At 43.1% G+C, this 16,651-nt stretch overlaps 1 protein-coding gene across 3 annotated transcripts; it reads left to right on the top strand.

Moving 5' to 3' along the window:
- Positions 1 to 471: 471 nt before the first annotated feature.
- On the top strand, positions 472 to 16,515 carry ncln (nicalin). Of its 3 annotated transcripts, none has more exons than XM_006803282.3 (15): positions 472 to 906; positions 1,509 to 1,699; positions 3,103 to 3,247; positions 3,334 to 3,428; positions 7,758 to 7,838; positions 8,012 to 8,115; positions 11,851 to 11,939; positions 12,120 to 12,259; positions 12,358 to 12,536; positions 13,086 to 13,173; positions 13,262 to 13,300; positions 13,488 to 13,651; positions 13,755 to 13,808; positions 13,991 to 14,069; positions 15,380 to 16,515. In XM_006803282.3, exons 1-15 carry the CDS (start codon positions 732 to 734, stop codon positions 15,440 to 15,442), a joined length of 1,686 nt encoding a protein of 561 aa, XP_006803345.2. In that variant the 5' UTR covers positions 472 to 731; the 3' UTR covers positions 15,443 to 16,515. The 3 variants fall into 3 exon arrangements, with proteins under 3 accessions (XP_006803345.2, XP_006803344.2, XP_006803343.2); XM_006803281.3 differs by having other exon boundaries at positions 473 to 906; positions 12,358 to 12,584; positions 13,491 to 13,651; XM_006803280.3 differs by having other exon boundaries at positions 474 to 906; positions 12,358 to 12,584.
- The last annotated feature ends 136 nt before the right edge of the window (positions 16,516 to 16,651 follow it).

Raw genomic sequence — 16,651 nt, forward strand, 5'->3', positions numbered from 1 at the left:
GACTTTCATTTCTTCTGCAAATAGTTTTTAGGCCCACTCCTTCTTTTCTTCTCCATTTGTACAGTTTTCATGGCTGTTTTTTTAAGGAAACACTGCACACAATGCTGAGGTATGCCAAGCTGTAGCTAAAAGGTCTTTGGGAATGACTTTGTTGATACAAAAATACAATTTTATGTCAGTCAAACTATCTTTGGCATTTTTTTGTAGATTCAACGAAAGAAATGGAAACAAATGATTTGAAATGCTTAAAGATACAGTTTAAAGTCGGCTCTTTGCTAAGTTTTGTGTTATGTGTAGACACAACACTGATTCTCGAGTTAGTGCTTTTGTATGCTTCAGTAGGATCACGCAGGGATTCTTCTGGTTTCCATGGTGCATAGCGCCATCTGGTGGCAGTAAATAATTTACAGTTCTTCCGTTATGGTTGTCCTACACGATCCCTGAAAGACCCATAATTTAACTCAGTTTAAAATAAGAAATTATCGATTGACTATTGTAAATAAAAAAATAAGATGTCTCGTATTGTTTACTGAGCACTTTAGCAAATCGGTTTAATGAAAAAACAAAAAACAGCGGCGTCAGACTCGTCGGTTTCCCGTCCAGAGGTCGTCCAGCTGCCCGCCTGATCAGAAGTGGCTTCGGTTGCGGTTGGCTGGCTGTCAGTCTGTGGGAGCGGTGACAGCTCAACGGGTCGTTTTATCTTTAGCTTTGTGCCCAATACAGTCGCCACAATGTTCGAGGAAGCCAGCGAGGTGTTCGATAACATGTTTAAATCTTCGTTTCCCCTTACCTTCATCGTCTTTATCCCGGCGGTGCTGATCCTGGTGTCTCCGCTCCCGGCCGAGGCGTCGCACGAGTTCACGGTGTACCGCATGCAGCAGTACGACCTACAGGGACAGCCGTACGGTAAGGTGGCTGCTTCTTTAGCCTGCTTGTCACAAAAAAGCAGACATCCCTGCGTGAAGTTGGTGAGACTGGGCTCAGTGTCCGACACCAGTTAGCCTTGCTGTCATACACAGTAAGCGCCCAATTTCCTGAAGCGGAGTTTCAATGACAACAGGCTGCTAATGTAGCTTAGCATAAGCTAGCTCATTTCCTATGGCCCTAGCAGGAGCCAGGCTCCTTTAAATAATGCAACCAGAGCTCAGAGCTGAAGACGTATCCTCATTTAGTACGTTTAAAGATTTTAAGTTAAATGTGAGAGGCGCAAAACCCTGGCAGGCCGTTCCTCCTCAAATTGATAACTAGCTGGATGAGTGAATGACCTGTAGGGCTGTATAACATGTACACTGAAGAGTGACTGAGGAGATGAAGGGTGTCTTAAAGGGATTCCTCTGTCTAGTATCTGTGGCAGAAATAAGTAAATAGCAGCTGTCAGCCTTGACAAATAGTTCACCACTCCAAGGTCTGTGCCAAGCAGCTTTTTACACCCTCAGCATCCCTGTGTTGAAAGATTAGTTTCAGGTCTCACCCAGTGCTGCTCCAAACCTTGTGTCTTGTGTCCTCAGGTACCAGGAACGCCATCCTGAACACGGAGGCCCGTACTGTGGAGGCAGAGGTGCTAAGTCGTCGCTGTGTAATCATGCGGCTGGCGGACTTCTCCTATGACAAGTACCAGAAAGCCCTGCGCCAGTCAGCGGGGGCTGTGGTCATCATCCTGCCAAGGAACATGTCTGCTATGCCGCAAGACATAGTGCAGGTAGCATGCCAGTCTGTAACACCACAATCCACTATCGCATGCTTCTTCATTTTCAGTTCAGTGCTGTGTGGGTTTCCACGGTGGCTTTAGTATATAGTGAAGTCAGAGTTTATTTCTATAGCACATTTTAAACAAGTTGACCCAATTGCTCCACAGGTTATGCAAAATATACACTCTGCATAACGGTCACTAAATCAATAATATATCTAAAAATAAAACAAAGTAAAAAAATAAAAACTCTTTCTATAATAAAAGCTCGGGTACCCTGCTCAACTAGAACTGAAAAATGAGTAAATCAGGGCCTTGGTGAGGTTCAGCGCACGTTCCTTTGACTGTTTCCAGGTTGGTGTGTTTTCATATTAAAGGTACTGTGTTAGGTTTGAATCCAGTCAAGGCCACACGATCAGACTTCAAAGGCTGAAGTTTTGGGATTGCGTTTGCACCGTAGCACCTTTTGACCCATCATTCTTTTTAATTTAGTAAAGCTGTGGTTTTGCTGGTCAGAGTGCTTTTGTTTCAATCAGGGCAGGTCGCAGTCACATTTATGACAAGCCCGTCTGATTTGTATATTATTGGCTTATTTTAGTAACTCTGGTGTTTGTTTTTACATAATCGTCGGCCATTTTTTAAATAAAAATTCACTAAAGCAAAGAGAAATATATAAGCCTACCCTGTTCTAATAAAAGCTCTGCTACCATTGAGTCATCACTGATTTTGTTAGTGTGCGCTATAATTTATTGCATTACAACAGCAGGTGAGCTACTTTGTGCTCACAGCTTTAGTTTATATTTATAATTTGCAGAAGATATGACCAAGTAAGACATCAGGTCAGAACATGTTTCAGAACATGTGGCTTACACGTTTACATCGCAGGAAGGCACAAACAGACACACCCAGTGTTGACATTTTTTTATGCATAGTATATTTTTCCCCTTTCTGCTGCTAATAGTCTGCACAGAGATAAAACTAAAGCATAATTTTACAGCAGTAAGTGCCATGCTCAAGGGCACCTCAGTTGTGATAGGAACAGGAAGGCATCACCTCTTTGAGCTGTTTTTGACGGGTTTCTTTGCACCATATAAGCCTGAGTGTGCGCTGTGTTCCTGTGTTCGTGCTCTACATGTTGTGACTAATTAAACCTCCCACTTCACGCGTGGGAATCTTCTGGAAAAGGAGGGACGTATAGTAGTAGTAGGCATTTGATGTGTTATGTTAAACTAATTAACATGTCTGGTGAATTGTTATCTGCACAGATTTTTGTTACACAGCTCTGTAAATGTGTCGAGCAGTTTGCTGCTTCCGCCCATCATTCGTTCTTCTCGGCGCTGGCAGAGATGAAGCGGTTGAGTCAGATTTCCTTCCCTTTTATTAACTCTGCTGTCCTCGACCGTGTCTCCCTGTAGCAGTTCATGGAGTTGGAGCCTGAGATGTTGGCTACTGAGACCATCGTCCCCGTCTACTTCGCCATGGAGGATGACGAGCTGCTGTCTATCTACACACAGACGCTGACCTCCTCATCCTCACAGGGCTCCTTATCAGCAGCCGAAGGTAGAGAACCTGCTGATGATCTGCAGTGTGTATGATTTTAAACGTCACGTTTTAGTTTTTTATAATGTTTTTTGTGCTTTCTCTAGTCCTGCTGCATACGGCCACAGCCAACGGCTTTCAGATGGTGACCAGTGGAGCTCAGAGCAAAGCCGTCAGTGACTGGGCCATCACCAGTTTAGAGGTGAGCCACATTACAAACTGATTGGATGTTCATTTATCTTTTCTGATTTCATCCTTGTGTTGTTCCTTGCCAGACTTTGGCGGTGGATAATGCTCCTGCTTTACAGCCACATGTTAACCATACTTACCTCTGTAACAACTGATCCATGAGATAATTGCCAGAGTGTTTACTGCGCCTTATGACAAATAAAAGAAGAGTTATATGCATTTTAATTTGCTTTATTTTTTAGTTTGTTGCTCACAGTTAGTTTATATAAAAATATATATTTGGGGAGGTTGGGGTTTAAAAAAGTCACGTTGATGTAGAAGTCTAAAAAGCTCATGTAGCAGATATGACACCATTACTAGAGGTGGGAACATCCCATAATACACTATTTTTTATATTTTGTCGTGCTGAATATTGCAATAACATATATGTGAGTTATCAGCTTCTTTCAACTGCAAATGATGTGCTTAAAGGTCAACTTTATCAATAACTTTTATCTTACTGGATAAAACAAATAACTCAAAAATGATTTATGCAAAATGAGATCATCAAGCACACAAACGCTGTCATTAAATCCGACCATAACTGAAATCAGTTTGCGATCGAATACGGTCATTCGATTTGTTTCTGATCGTCACAAAGACAGAAATGCAGAAAGTTTCCAGATTCATATTTAACTGTTACATTTGCACCCAGCAACGTTCCTTTGTGGTGCATGAGGAGGGTCCTCTCGTTCTTGTGTTTTAATTCATTTAGTAAAATATTTAATGTCCCCTGTGTAAATACAATATTGCAATACAATGCTGTATCGTGTTTTTTTCCCCCCACCTCTAATATTTAGATTGCAGGGACCTCCAGTGTAAGATTACAGTTTCCATGTCTGCTACGTGTGTGTTCAATTCAATTCAATTCAATTCAATTCAATTTTATTTATATAGCGCCAAATCACAACAAAAGTCGCCTCAAGGCGCTTCATAGATACAGAGAAAAACCCAACAATCATATGACCCCCTATGAGCAGCACTTTGGCGACAGTGGGAAGGAAAAACTCCCTTTTAACAGGAAGAAACCTCCAGCAGAACCAGGCTCAGGGAGGGGCGGGGCCATCTGCTGTGATTGGTTGGGGTGAGAGAAGGAAGACAGGATAAAGACATGCTGTGGAAGAGAGACAGAGGTTAATAACAGATATGATTCAATGCAGAGAGGTCTGTTAACACATAGTGAGTGAGAAAGGTGACTGGAAAGGAAAAACTCAATGCATCATGGGAATCCCCCGGCAGCCTACGTCTATTGCAGCATAACTAAGGGAGGATTCAGGGTCACCTGGTCCAGCCCTAACTATATGCTTTAGCAAAAAGGAAAGTTTGAAGCCTAATCTTAAAAGTAGAGATAGTGTCTGTCTCCTGAATCCAAACTGGAAGCTGGTTCCACAGAAGAGGGGCCTGAAAACTGAAGGCTCTGCCTCCCATTCTACTTTTAAATACTCTAGGAACAACAAGTAGGCCTGCAGAGCGGGAGCGAAGTGCTCTAATAGGGTGATATGGTACTACAAGGTCATTAAGATAAGATGGGGCCTGATTATTTAAGACCTTGTATGTGAGGAGCAGGATTTTGAATTCAATTCTGGATTACTTTCATTACATTACTTCCAGTAACACTTCCACCACTTTGTCAGTTGTCATTGTTGTCGTTGCTGTTGTATCTTAGCCACTATTGTAAACTCTGTGTAGGATACCTGCATGTTCATGTCAGGTAGATGTAAAGTATTAGGTGGTCGTTTACACGCTTGTTTGACAAATGTCGCTCTGGGAGAAGAGACGGATCCGTTTGGCAGTCCTTTGTTTATAAGGAAAAGTAGCTTCATGTATGTTAGAATATTACAGCCTTTTTGGAAGATATTTTTTTTGTCCACAGCCAAAGCAGTACAGTGGTTACGACTATGTTTTACATAATGAAGGGTCACAGTTTAAAGTTTTGTTTGGATCGTTTCTCTGAGAGCTTTTGAAGGCGTTTTCCTCCTACGGTGAACACGAGGAAAATCAACTGAGTGAAATGAAACGGTTTAATTTACTCATTGGGGACATGGTGCTCGATTCTCCTCATTGGTCTCTTAAATGTTGCCAAGGCGAGTTGTGTTGATTAGTATTTTTGTTTTTATAAAAAAGCCTTCAGGCCAAACACTAATACATAACAAAAACCTATTCAGATGATTTTCTCTCTGCTTTGAGGTGGAAGCTGCTGCTGCCTGAAGCTCTGACTGTTGGTTTAGTGTTTTGTGTGCGACTTCTGAATATGTGGGTGGGCTTAAACTCCTGAACGAGAAACAGTCGAGCAGGTCAAAAGCTGTGGATTTACTCAGCAGGGATTACTCTGACTTGACTCAGTGTTTCTGGATGGGAAATAGAGCTCTTACAATAAACTGCAGTTTTAAACTGCTTGGCGCTGTTTTACTTTAGGTACTCGTGTGTAGGGCTGTGCGATATGACCAGAATCTCATATCCCGATATAAGACATCTATCGTCCCGATAACGATATAAATCACAAAAATGTAACATTTTCTGTAAAGTCTGTGACTCTCGGGCAGCTCGACTTGCGTGAAGTGTTTCCAGCTGCGCGTCGTGTAGCTGGAGTCGAGTGTTTTAACGATGCATGAAACGACACATTTTTAGACATAAGTTGTAATGGCACCGTTTTCTTTGTGAGTATTTATTACACGGCGTGCTGCAGGGAAAAGCCTGTTCTAACGTTTGAGTCTAAGCTTTATTTTTTAGCACCTGGCGTCTTTTTTACTTCTCATCCGTAAATAATCTGCTTTTACGTGATTCAGTTTATTTTGAAAAGTCTCAACAGGATCTTGAGCTTTATTGTGAAAGGTTTATGTGGAACATAACCAAGCGGACACGCGATGCTGTTAGGGTCGTTGTTGCTAACGACAACGCATAAAAACAGGCGCTTGTCTGTCAGTAGTGTGGTTATATTAAATATAAGAGAAAGAAAGAACTTTAAGAAATTAATAATAACTACAGTGACCAGAAAAACCATGAAAAAATATTGACGTAAACAGTTTATTTTGAGACACCACGAAACAAACGATAGCGTAAAATGAAACGATAGACGTTTTTATATCGTCATCAGATATATATCGTTATATCGAACAGCCCTACTGTATGTAAATAGGTGATGATGATGATGAAGAATAACGGTAACACTGCTAAAACACATGATCATATCTTCTGCTCTCAGCACATTAATTTGCCAAAATAAACTGAACGCAATGAACAAAGTCATTGATTTTGACTGTTAGCATAAATAAATATTCTAATAACAACAGTTTGATTAAAGGCTGCATGTGTTTTAGTCATTACATTTTTTTCTGGTTCTGCCAGAGGTTTTTTCCTGTTTTTCCTGCCCACTGTTGCCAGGTGTTCATATGAGGGGTCATGTGATTGTTGGGGTTTCTTTCTAATACGGTGTAGGGGCTTCACCTCACAGTGTAGCGCCTTGAGGTGACTGCTGTTGAGAATCGACGCTCTCTAAATTAATAAAATATTTATAAAACAACAAAATAAATACGTATAAATAAAATTGAATTGTTTTCTTTTAAACAAGTAAATATAAATAAAAGAATACAGAACAAAAAACACAAATGAATGAATAACAATTCATGTTATTTAAAATTTCAAAATGATTTCATCTGAAGGCTTTGTCATCTCTCCTGCACAGTTCACAAGAATCTCTCCTCCTCCGAGAGTGTTCGTCAGATTTTAGTGAAACAACAAGATTAGTTTGTCCTTGACTCTTAGTCTGTAAAGTCAGGAAACTGATGGGAACAAGACTTTACATTAGAGTAACCTTTGAACCGTATCAGACGAGCGCGTTGATGTTTCGGGTTAAAATGTCCAAATGGACAGAAGCTGTGTTTGCCTGAGAGTTTCATGGACTATCTCAGTACCACAAACTCATCCCTTTGTTAAAAGAAAGAAAGTTAGTGTGCAGTTAGTGTGTACTCATATTTAATGAAACCTCTGTAGGGGATGCTTATCTCTAAACTTGCTTTACTCTAATTGGAGATAATTTATCTGAATTTCAGGAGCACATGTCACTCCATCCTCTGCTCTCTTTTAATAAATGTAGGTGAAGATTAGAGCTGATGCAGCTTTTAAGTACATTATATTGACTAAAAACAGTCATTTTGAGCTTTGTGTTAAAAAAGCTCTTCAGTCTGACTGCAGAGGATCAGCAGATTAGCAGAAGAGTGGAATTAACCGAACACAGTGAGATTGTTTCCTGTTCTTTCCTCTTTATTCTCAGCGTGATATAACGGCTGAATCTGTTTGCTCACAGGGCCGTCTGGCTGGAGTTGGAGGAGAGGACCTCCCCACCATCGTGGTGGTGGCTCATTACGACTCCTTTGGTGTTGCTCCGGTATGCTTCTTTTTTCCTAACTCGGTCATGACTGACAACTTGGACACAGTCAGGGGGTTTGTCAGTAAATATCTGCAGGATCTGCTGAAGTAGGAGAGGTTATATTTGTGGAGAGTTGGGCAAAAAAGAGAAAATAGGGCAGCAAAGTAATCAGCCTGTGCTCTGTCGTGTAGTGGCTGTCATACGGAGCAGACTCAAACGGCAGCGGAGTGTCCATGTTACTGGAACTGGCCCGACTCTTCTCCAAACTCTACACCTACAAGAGGACGCACGCCGCGTGAGTAACAACGATCACGTTACGATGTTTCTGATCATTTGTGTCTCAGGTAGCACCGTGGTGCGATGTCTTTAAGCTAGACGTCGCACTGAAGGTCTGTTCTGCCCCTGAACTCGAGTGACATTCGTAATCCATAGGGTTTAATATGATGTCAGCTGTAACAGCTTCCGCTCTTCTGGGAAAGCTTTCACGGGGTTTAAGAGTTTTGTCGAAAAAATCCCTGAAACCATTCTTTCAGAAGCATTTTTGTGAGGTCAGACACTGATGTTGGCTCCGCTCGAATTCATCCCAAAGGTGTTCTGTCGGGTTGAGGTCAGGACTCTGTGCAGTCGTGTTCTTCCACAGCACGTTCGCTCATCCGTATCTTTGTGCACTGGTGTGCAGTCATGTTGGAACAGGAAGGGGTCGTCCCCGAACTGTTTCCACAAAGTTGGGAGCATGAAATGGTCCAAAATATGCTGAAGCATTAAGAATTCCTTTCACAGGAACTTCTCGCCCTTTATGTAAGATGTGAGAAGCTAAAAACGACGACCCCACACCATAATCCCCCTCCACCAAACTTGACACAATGCAGTCACCGTTCTCTTGGCAACCGTAAAATCCAGACTCGTCCATCGAATTGTGCGATTGGTCACTCCAGAGAACAAGCGTCCGCTGCTCCAGAGTCCAGTGGTGGTTTGCTTCACGCCAACACTTTGCATTGTGCTTGGTGATGAAAAGTAAGATGATTGAGCTGCGTCATTTCAGTCTGCCGTTTATTTACTTTGTGGCAAAATGTGGAGGAAAAGTGCCGAGTTTTATCTGGAGCTTGTATCACTGATATTAATCTTTAATAACTGTCAAAATTGAGAGGAAACCAAAACCACTGCTGCACGATGCTCTCCGCCGTCTTAGTTGAATTGGTCACATGACTGCATCAAATGACTAAAATGCGCGATGGCTTTTGAAAGCCTCCGTTTACGCTGTCCACACTGCGACGCGAAACCGGCGCTTTCCAATTTATCCACTTTGAAGAGCGTTTTCAAAAAACGCCGTCTTAGTGTGGCTGGAAGGCCAAAACGGAGAGAAGAAGACGGGTTTTCAAAAACATCTCAGTGTGGACGTCTGCGCTCGATGATTGTTGTTCCAAATCACTTCAGCTGTCACGGTGCAACGCTGGAGGTCACTGAGATCCTGAGAGCAACTCCTCCTTCCACACGTTTGTAGGAGCGGTCTGCATGACTTTATACACCTGTGGCCATGAAAGTGATGTGAACGCCTGAGTTCAGTGACTTAGATGGGTCAGTGAATACATCTGCAGTGTATATGAGAAAACAGACGTAGCATTGATTGCTGACCTCAGTAGTTCATGTGAACATAAGCCAGAGTGTGTTTGTTACATCTGTCTCATTTGTTATGGTCAGGCTGCTTCTTGAGGACTGTATTGAATTATCTTTGCACTCGGCTGAGCTAACGAGCACATCTGACCGTGTTAAACACTCAGAGCGGTCACTAATATCCTGATACGGTGTGTCTGAAAGTACTTAACAGCAGAGGAAGTGAAAGAAATCACTTGTTAAAGACTGCGAAAGTCGACTTTACCATAAGTGCATCGTTGGCACTGCTGTAGGCCTTATATAAGATGATGTAGTAAGTGATGGCATCCGTCAATGGTTTTTAATTGGAGCTGAACTGAAGAGATTGGCTTCATCATCATTTTTTCTCTGCTGGAGCCAAGTGTGATCAAATATGGGAAGCTGTGTTATTACACAACAACCAAATCAAACCGATGTGACTGCAGGGCTGCGCTTAGCTCCAACTAAACTCCATCAGATGCTTATTTACAGTAAAAGAGATGTGCTGAGCATCTCGCTTCAGCTGATTGATAATGCCTCCTCAAAGTAATCTACACAAACACAGTACATTTTATAGATTTGAATTTAAGGACCCTCCTGACATTGGAAACGAGCGGGCCTTTGTGAGGGTGACACATGACTCTGTGTCGTCTTGTTTTATTGAAAATCTGTGAATTTCTCTGTTATTTTGACTCTTTGTTGAACGACCACGAGCACTCAGGAGATTTAGATTTGATCGAATGTTATTTCTATAGCCCTGAATCACAACAACAGTTGCCTCACGGCGCTTCATAACAATCAAATTACCCACTTTGAACAATCACTCGGCAACAATGGAAAAGAAACAGGAAGAAACCTTCGGCTCGGGGAGGGACGCACAGACATGCAGTGGAGGAGAGATTGATTTAGTTTGTTTGTTGTTATTTGTGTTTCTTCCACTTTAGCCTCAATTTCAAGTTGTGGTCGTTGCATTTTAGATAAAACTCGTTGGACATTTGCGTCATTTTAGAAAAACCTTGTTTTTTATTTTCCATAGGCGCCATGATTACAGGCTGCATCATTTAAACACCACATTCTGTCTTGAGTGTTGCTGACCATGTGTTTACAACCACAGTGATGGCTGCTTCCAGCAGACGCCATGTTTCAAAGCTTAAAAGTGTGCTTAGAAGACGCCGCCCACACCATCACATCACCACCAATTACACAAAGCAGGGCAGATCCATCTTTCATGTCACATCAGCTTGAAGCATTTTAGACATTCTCCTCTGGCTCCCATCTCTGGTTGGATTGATTTGTTGCCATGTGATTGGCTGTCTAGATGTTTGCAGTGAGTGTATATACCAACTAGGGCTGCCACAAACGATTATTTTGATAGTCGACTAGTCACTGATTATTTTTGCGATTAGTCGACTAATCAGATCATCATCCATTGGACGTAAAACGTACAGCTTATTGCACCAGCAGCATCTGCTCTTATATAACTATCATTAGCTTACAGCTTTAAGTGTTTAAGGTGCTAACTAAAAATAAAGACAAGATGATAGTTTATTAAATTTTAATGAAATTTGCAGATTGTTTCGGTGAAGTTTAATAAACTCCTTGCTATCTAAAATATAACAGGACACCGGAATATTCTCGAGCATCTCACACTTCTGATAATCAGCTGTCTGCTTGATGTTTATTCAGCTGTGTAAAAACTATAACTTTAATCTCAGCCAAACCGATTTACTCAGGAACAAATAAAATACTAAAAAAAGCCAAACAATAAGATTTTTAAGTTATCTAAGTGACTTATATATCATGTTTAACCTGAGTAGCGAAAGACAGTGGTGGGTTTGAAAACGATTTGCGGGAGTCCGGTGTTCTCACGGCTCTAGTGAGCCTAGCTCCCGGCTAGCTATCGAGCTAGTGGGTAACAGACGTCTCCGAAAACGTCGGAGCGCTTTTGAAAATATGTGGTGTCTTGATAAACTGAGCAGATATTTGAGGTTTACACAGCTACATTCTCGCCTGAAAATATGTTAAACGTTTATTTTGTGACCCAGAAAGAATAATAAGAGTAATATTAAAACTAACTAGCTGCCGCCATTGTTGGAAACTGAGCTGGGCTGCGCTATGAATTCTGGGACACAGCTTCTTCTTCTTCGGGGTTTAACGGCAGCTGGCATCCTTGTACATGCAGTGCTGCCATCTTCTGTTTCAGTCTGTTATTACACTCTTAAATCCTACTACTTATTCCTGCGTCTTTTGGGATCTTACAAAGCTTCAAACGACGTGTCGACTATTAAATCAGTCGTCGACGATTTTGATAGTCGACGTAATCGTGACTAGTCGACTAATCGTGGCAGCCCTAATACCAACATTGCAAAACCCTCTCATGTGTGAATCGTGCTGTGTTCAGGTACAACCTGCTGTTCTTTCTGTCCGGCGGAGGAAAGTTTAACTACCAGGGCACCAAACGCTGGCTGGAGGACAATTTAGACCACACAGGTATCGTTCAGCAGTCTCACACAAACCCTGGAGCATTCATGCATCCATAATCCACATTTCAACATCAAGTTAATAAAAACATATTTTATAATTATTGAATGTAGTTTGTAGTATTTTTAGTAGTAATGTGTTTAAAAGCTGGTTATATCTGTTGTCTCTTCTTCCCGTCTTCCTTGTCAGACTCCAGTCTGCTGCAGGATAACGTAGCCTTTGTGTTGTGTCTGGATACTTTGGGGAACGGAGACTCTCTGCACCTCCATGTGTCCAAACCCCCCAAAGAGGGAACCCCTCAGTATTCCCTGCTGAAAGAGCTGGAGGCGGTAAGAAGTCACAGACTCGATGATGTCTTGGCGCAGCTTAGACGGATCACAGATTACACCCAAAGCAGAGGTCACATTCTTCTGCGTCTTCCTCTCAGGTGGTTGCGAGTCAGTATCCAGAGGTCAAGTTCTCCATGGTCCACAAGAAAATCAACCTGGCTGACGACATGCTGGCGTGGGAGCACGAACGTTTCGGGATCCGCCGCCTGCCCGCCTTCACTCTGTCCCACCTGCCCTCGCACCGGCTGGCTCAGCGCTCCAGCATCATGGACGTGCGGTCAGTGTCCCCCTCCTCTCGCCACGGAGCGGGAGAGCCCCCTGCTGGGTGGGTTCATTACTGCAGTTTCTTGAATCACCAAAAAATAGTGTTTCCATTCCAGCTGCCGGTCATGAGCTGTGGTCAGATTCTTGTTTTGTTGATGTTTTTGCTCAGGAACATTGATGCACCGTCTACATAACCTGTATTTCTTTTTTGTTTTTACTCCATTTTCTTTATTTGATATTTTCCACCAAGATTCAGGAAAATCTTAGCAAAGGCATCATCTAGATGGTCTTTTTTACTCTGCAGACAGGCAGGACTTTTCCATGCTGTCAATAATGTTTATGATGTTTCATCTAAAAAGGTTGTCAGGAGTCAGGAGAGTCGTTTCCTCTCCTGTAGCCGTCGATTTGTCTCTGTGAGCGAGCGTCTTCTCAGACTTCCTACGTCTCAGCCTGTCTGTGTGTGAAAACAGACGCTCTGTGATCAGCTCCCCGGTTTCTGCTCTTCGCCTCGGACGACTTCCTGTCGTCTAACTGTCTGCAAACTCGTATTTGTGTCTTACAGGCCTCACGTAGATGTGAAGAAGCTCAGCAGGAACACCAAGCTGGTAGCAGAGGCTCTGGCGAGGGTCGTCTACAACCTTACAGAAAAGGTCTAAACAGCAATTTTTAAAAAGGTTTAAACAGATGAAGTTTGTAGACACTGTAATGCTAACGTGAGCTGTTTGTTTAAACTTAAAGGGAGCACCTGGAGACCTGCAGATTTTCACTGAGCAGATGGTACGTCACCTGTCTGTCCTGTTACATCATCATCCGAGTCGCACGCCTCCCTGGAACCTGATTTTATTCTCCTAAAACATACACAGTGCAGCAGATAACTTAATTTTTAGTTCTGAATCTGGATTCATTACATCTTCAGTCTCTCAGCGATCACGGGTGTTGAGCTCACGTGTTGGTCTCCCACCAGCAGGTGCAGGACGAGCAGCTGTCAGCCGTGGTGGACTGGCTCACGGCGCAGCCCAGAGCTGCTCAGCTGGTGGACAAAGACAGCACCGTGGTGTCCACCCTGGAGTATCACCTGGGACGCTACCTCAAGGATGTCAAAAGACACTACGTCAAAGCTGACAAGAGGTAAAAAAAAAAAAGGAAAAAATCCACACCCGCAGCGATGGGATGGAGGTTTATTGACCTGTTTCCTCGTCAGCATGTCAGCTTCTCGTTCTCTCCTCTTCAGGGATCCAGAGTTTGTGTTTTATGACCAGCTGAAGCAGACGATGAATGCTTACAGGTACGGCTTCAGGAAGCTCGTTTTCTCTGCACAGAGCGGCTTTAAGGCTCCTCTGCAGCTCACAGCTGTGATGTCATAATTATTTTGAAACTTTGTTGCATATGAGATCAAATTCATAAATTAAAACATGATGTAGCAACGCTCTCTTCCCCATGTTAAACTTTTCTTTTTTCCTCACTCAGAGTGAAGCCCGCTATCTTTGACCTGCTGCTGGCTGTCTGCATCGCAGCCTACCTGGGGATGGTGTATTTGGCTATCCAGGTAAGTGTCATGTCACTTTATTTATGATGCCATCTTTTCGACTCATTAGGGAACACTTAACTCTTAGGGAACATCATTAGGGAACACTTAACTCTTAGGGAACATCATTGGGGAACACTTAACTCTTAGGGAACATCATTAGGGAACACTTAACTCTTAGGGAACATCATTAGGGAACACTTAACTCTTAGGGAACATCATTAGGGAACACTTAACTCTTAGGGAACATCATTAGGGAACACTTAACTCTTAGGGAACATCATTGGGGAACACTTAACTCTTGGGGAACATCATTAGGGAACACTTAACTCTTAGGGAACATCATTAGGGAACACTTAACTCTTAGGGAACATCATTAGGGAACACTTAACTCTCACATCAGATCCAACCGAATACTCAAGTCGGGTAATTCACTGAGTACAAAATGATGTAACGAACATCAGCAGAGATGAAAATTAAATTAACCATAAGGGCTTGATTTGATTCACAGTCACATAAATGTAAAGGTTTAGAATCAGAGGCTGAATCAGGATGTAGCTGTTTGCACTCCTGACAGTCTGGAGATGAGACGGCGAATGCATTCAGATTTGGATCACTGCTGTGGTGCTGTTTGGTGGATTTGAACAGTGTTGCATAACGTCCTAAAGCGACTGCGTGGGCCCGTCAGTGTCTTTGTCATCAGGACCTGCAGAGACGCTCCGGGCGCCGTACCCACGCGAGGCCCAACAGCTGCTCTTTCATCCTGGTACCCAGCGGGTTACAAATATGCTCCCCCAGTTATACTGGATTATGTTGCAGGTGGAATCAAGTTCACCACAGCAGAGACTTTCACATCTCTCACATTTACTCTGTGTGAACGGCTTACGTTGGTGAAGAAAACGGCGTCCTCCTGTGGCCCTGCCCAGCTCTTCTCATGTTCCCTGGTGTCTCCTCCACACTCTGAGGATCTCTTTTTGTATAGGACACACCATCTTATTCTTTCGCCTTTTTAAAAGCAAACACTAACGGTATTAACAAAGAGATCAAGCCTAGATTAACAGATTTATTGCACTTCTCGACAATGCAGCGCCATCTGGTGGCAGACTGCTGCATAACCTTTAGAATGCAACTTTAAGCATCAATTAAAATGGGAAACAATTAGTCTGGTACCGGCTACAAGAGCAGCTCGATTAGCCCAAGGCCAACTTCAGACATACCCTAACCCACACCTCACCAGGTGTAGTTAGTCGGGCAGTACCTGTGGAGCTGTAGAGGTCTGCAGAGTGTGTCGGGCTCATGAGACTAACCCTGTTTCTTTCGTCTCTTTGCAGAACTTTGGAGTCCTGTACAGTGTTGTCCGTAGAATCACTCAACCCAAGGCCAAGGCCCACTAAGGCGTGCAGCAGCGTTTATTGCCCCGGACCCTACTGTACCCTTTTTCCTCAAATTCAATAAACTCTGGCCAATAAGACACTGAGGCTGGACCGAGCTGCTGTTGTCACGATGGTTTCCAAACCAGCAGAATCACTTCCATTTCCTTCGTCCCTAATGCACAAACAATGATGTCAGATCCTGTCTTGCTGCCAACTTTGACCCGTTTGGTCTCATGGACCAGAATAATCAGGAATCATTTCAGTCTCCACAGACGTCTGTCATTCATTCAGCGTGGTCACTCGTGTTGTTTTTAACCTCTAACGACGGGGGTTAATCTCACAGGTCATGATGAGATTGGTTGAGATGTCACGTGGCTGCACCGATCGCTCCCCGTCCCTCTTCTCGGCGTACTTCACGAGCCAAACGTCGTGACGTCACGTGTCGTCTCAGGCAGCTAGAGGGAGAAGCTGACCGCACAGTTTATCCCAGAATTTCCTTTTGTCAGGAGGGCCGATCACCAGGGAGTCTCTCTAAATATAACGCTCGCACGATCAGCCGCTGACGGTTCGCTGTGTCTGAAACCGTCCAGCGTGTAGACTGTGAGCGTTGTGTCGAGAGCGACTGGAGCGTGACAGCCTCAAACACGAGTACTGTTTACGGACACGACGTCGATCTGTCTAAATGAAATGTGAAGTAGCTATTAGATCGTATCTCCATGCCTTTAATACAAACCCCGTCACATCATTAATGTAGTTGTGTAGTGATAGTTTTCACTTTGGCGTTTCTGTTTGCTTTTCGTGCCATTTGTTTGTTTCCTGTGTCGTCTTTGTCTGATTTGCCTTTTTTAAATCGAGAAACGGTCACGCTGGTGGCACCAGCTACTCTGAGAGCTTTTCAAAATGTCACATGGAGCCATGTTTTGTTTTCTTATCTAATCAATAAAACGAGCCCCTCCCCCTTTCACCCCTTTTCTAATCAGTAGATGGGACCTTTTGCTGACTTGCAAAAATGATTTGACCAAATCAGATCTTTTTAAATCCTTGCCCTCGTCTTTGCTTTGGGTGAAAAGTGTTAATTTGCTTTTTTTTAAAAATGTATTTTCTCTGTTACCACATGACCTGTGACCCCCCGCCCCCTCCCAATCAGCAGACCCATGGAGGGGGAACTGACTGTGTGGTAGATATGAGTTATAATTTATTAAATGGCTTTGTTTTTGTTTGTGCACTGAA

Source organism: Neolamprologus brichardi, chromosome 23 (assembly GCF_056152115.1).
Source record: "Neolamprologus brichardi isolate AB-2024 chromosome 23, ASM5615211v1, whole genome shotgun sequence".
In the NCBI taxonomy this organism is placed as follows: Eukaryota; Metazoa; Chordata; class Actinopteri; order Cichliformes; family Cichlidae; genus Neolamprologus; species Neolamprologus brichardi.

Bases quoted from the DNA above. Each gene is read 5' to 3' on its own strand.
- ncln (XM_006803280.3), top strand. From the start codon at position 732: ATGTTCGAGGAAGCCAGCGAGGTGTTCGATAACATGTTTAAATCTTCG. The intron at 1,700-3,102 runs GTAGCATGCCAG...GTCTCCCTGTAG, and splicing joins TGCCGCAAGACATAGTGCAG to CAGTTCATGGAGTTGGAGCC. The intron at 13,809-13,990 runs GTACGGCTTCAG...TTCCTCACTCAG, and splicing joins CAGACGATGAATGCTTACAG to AGTGAAGCCCGCTATCTTTG.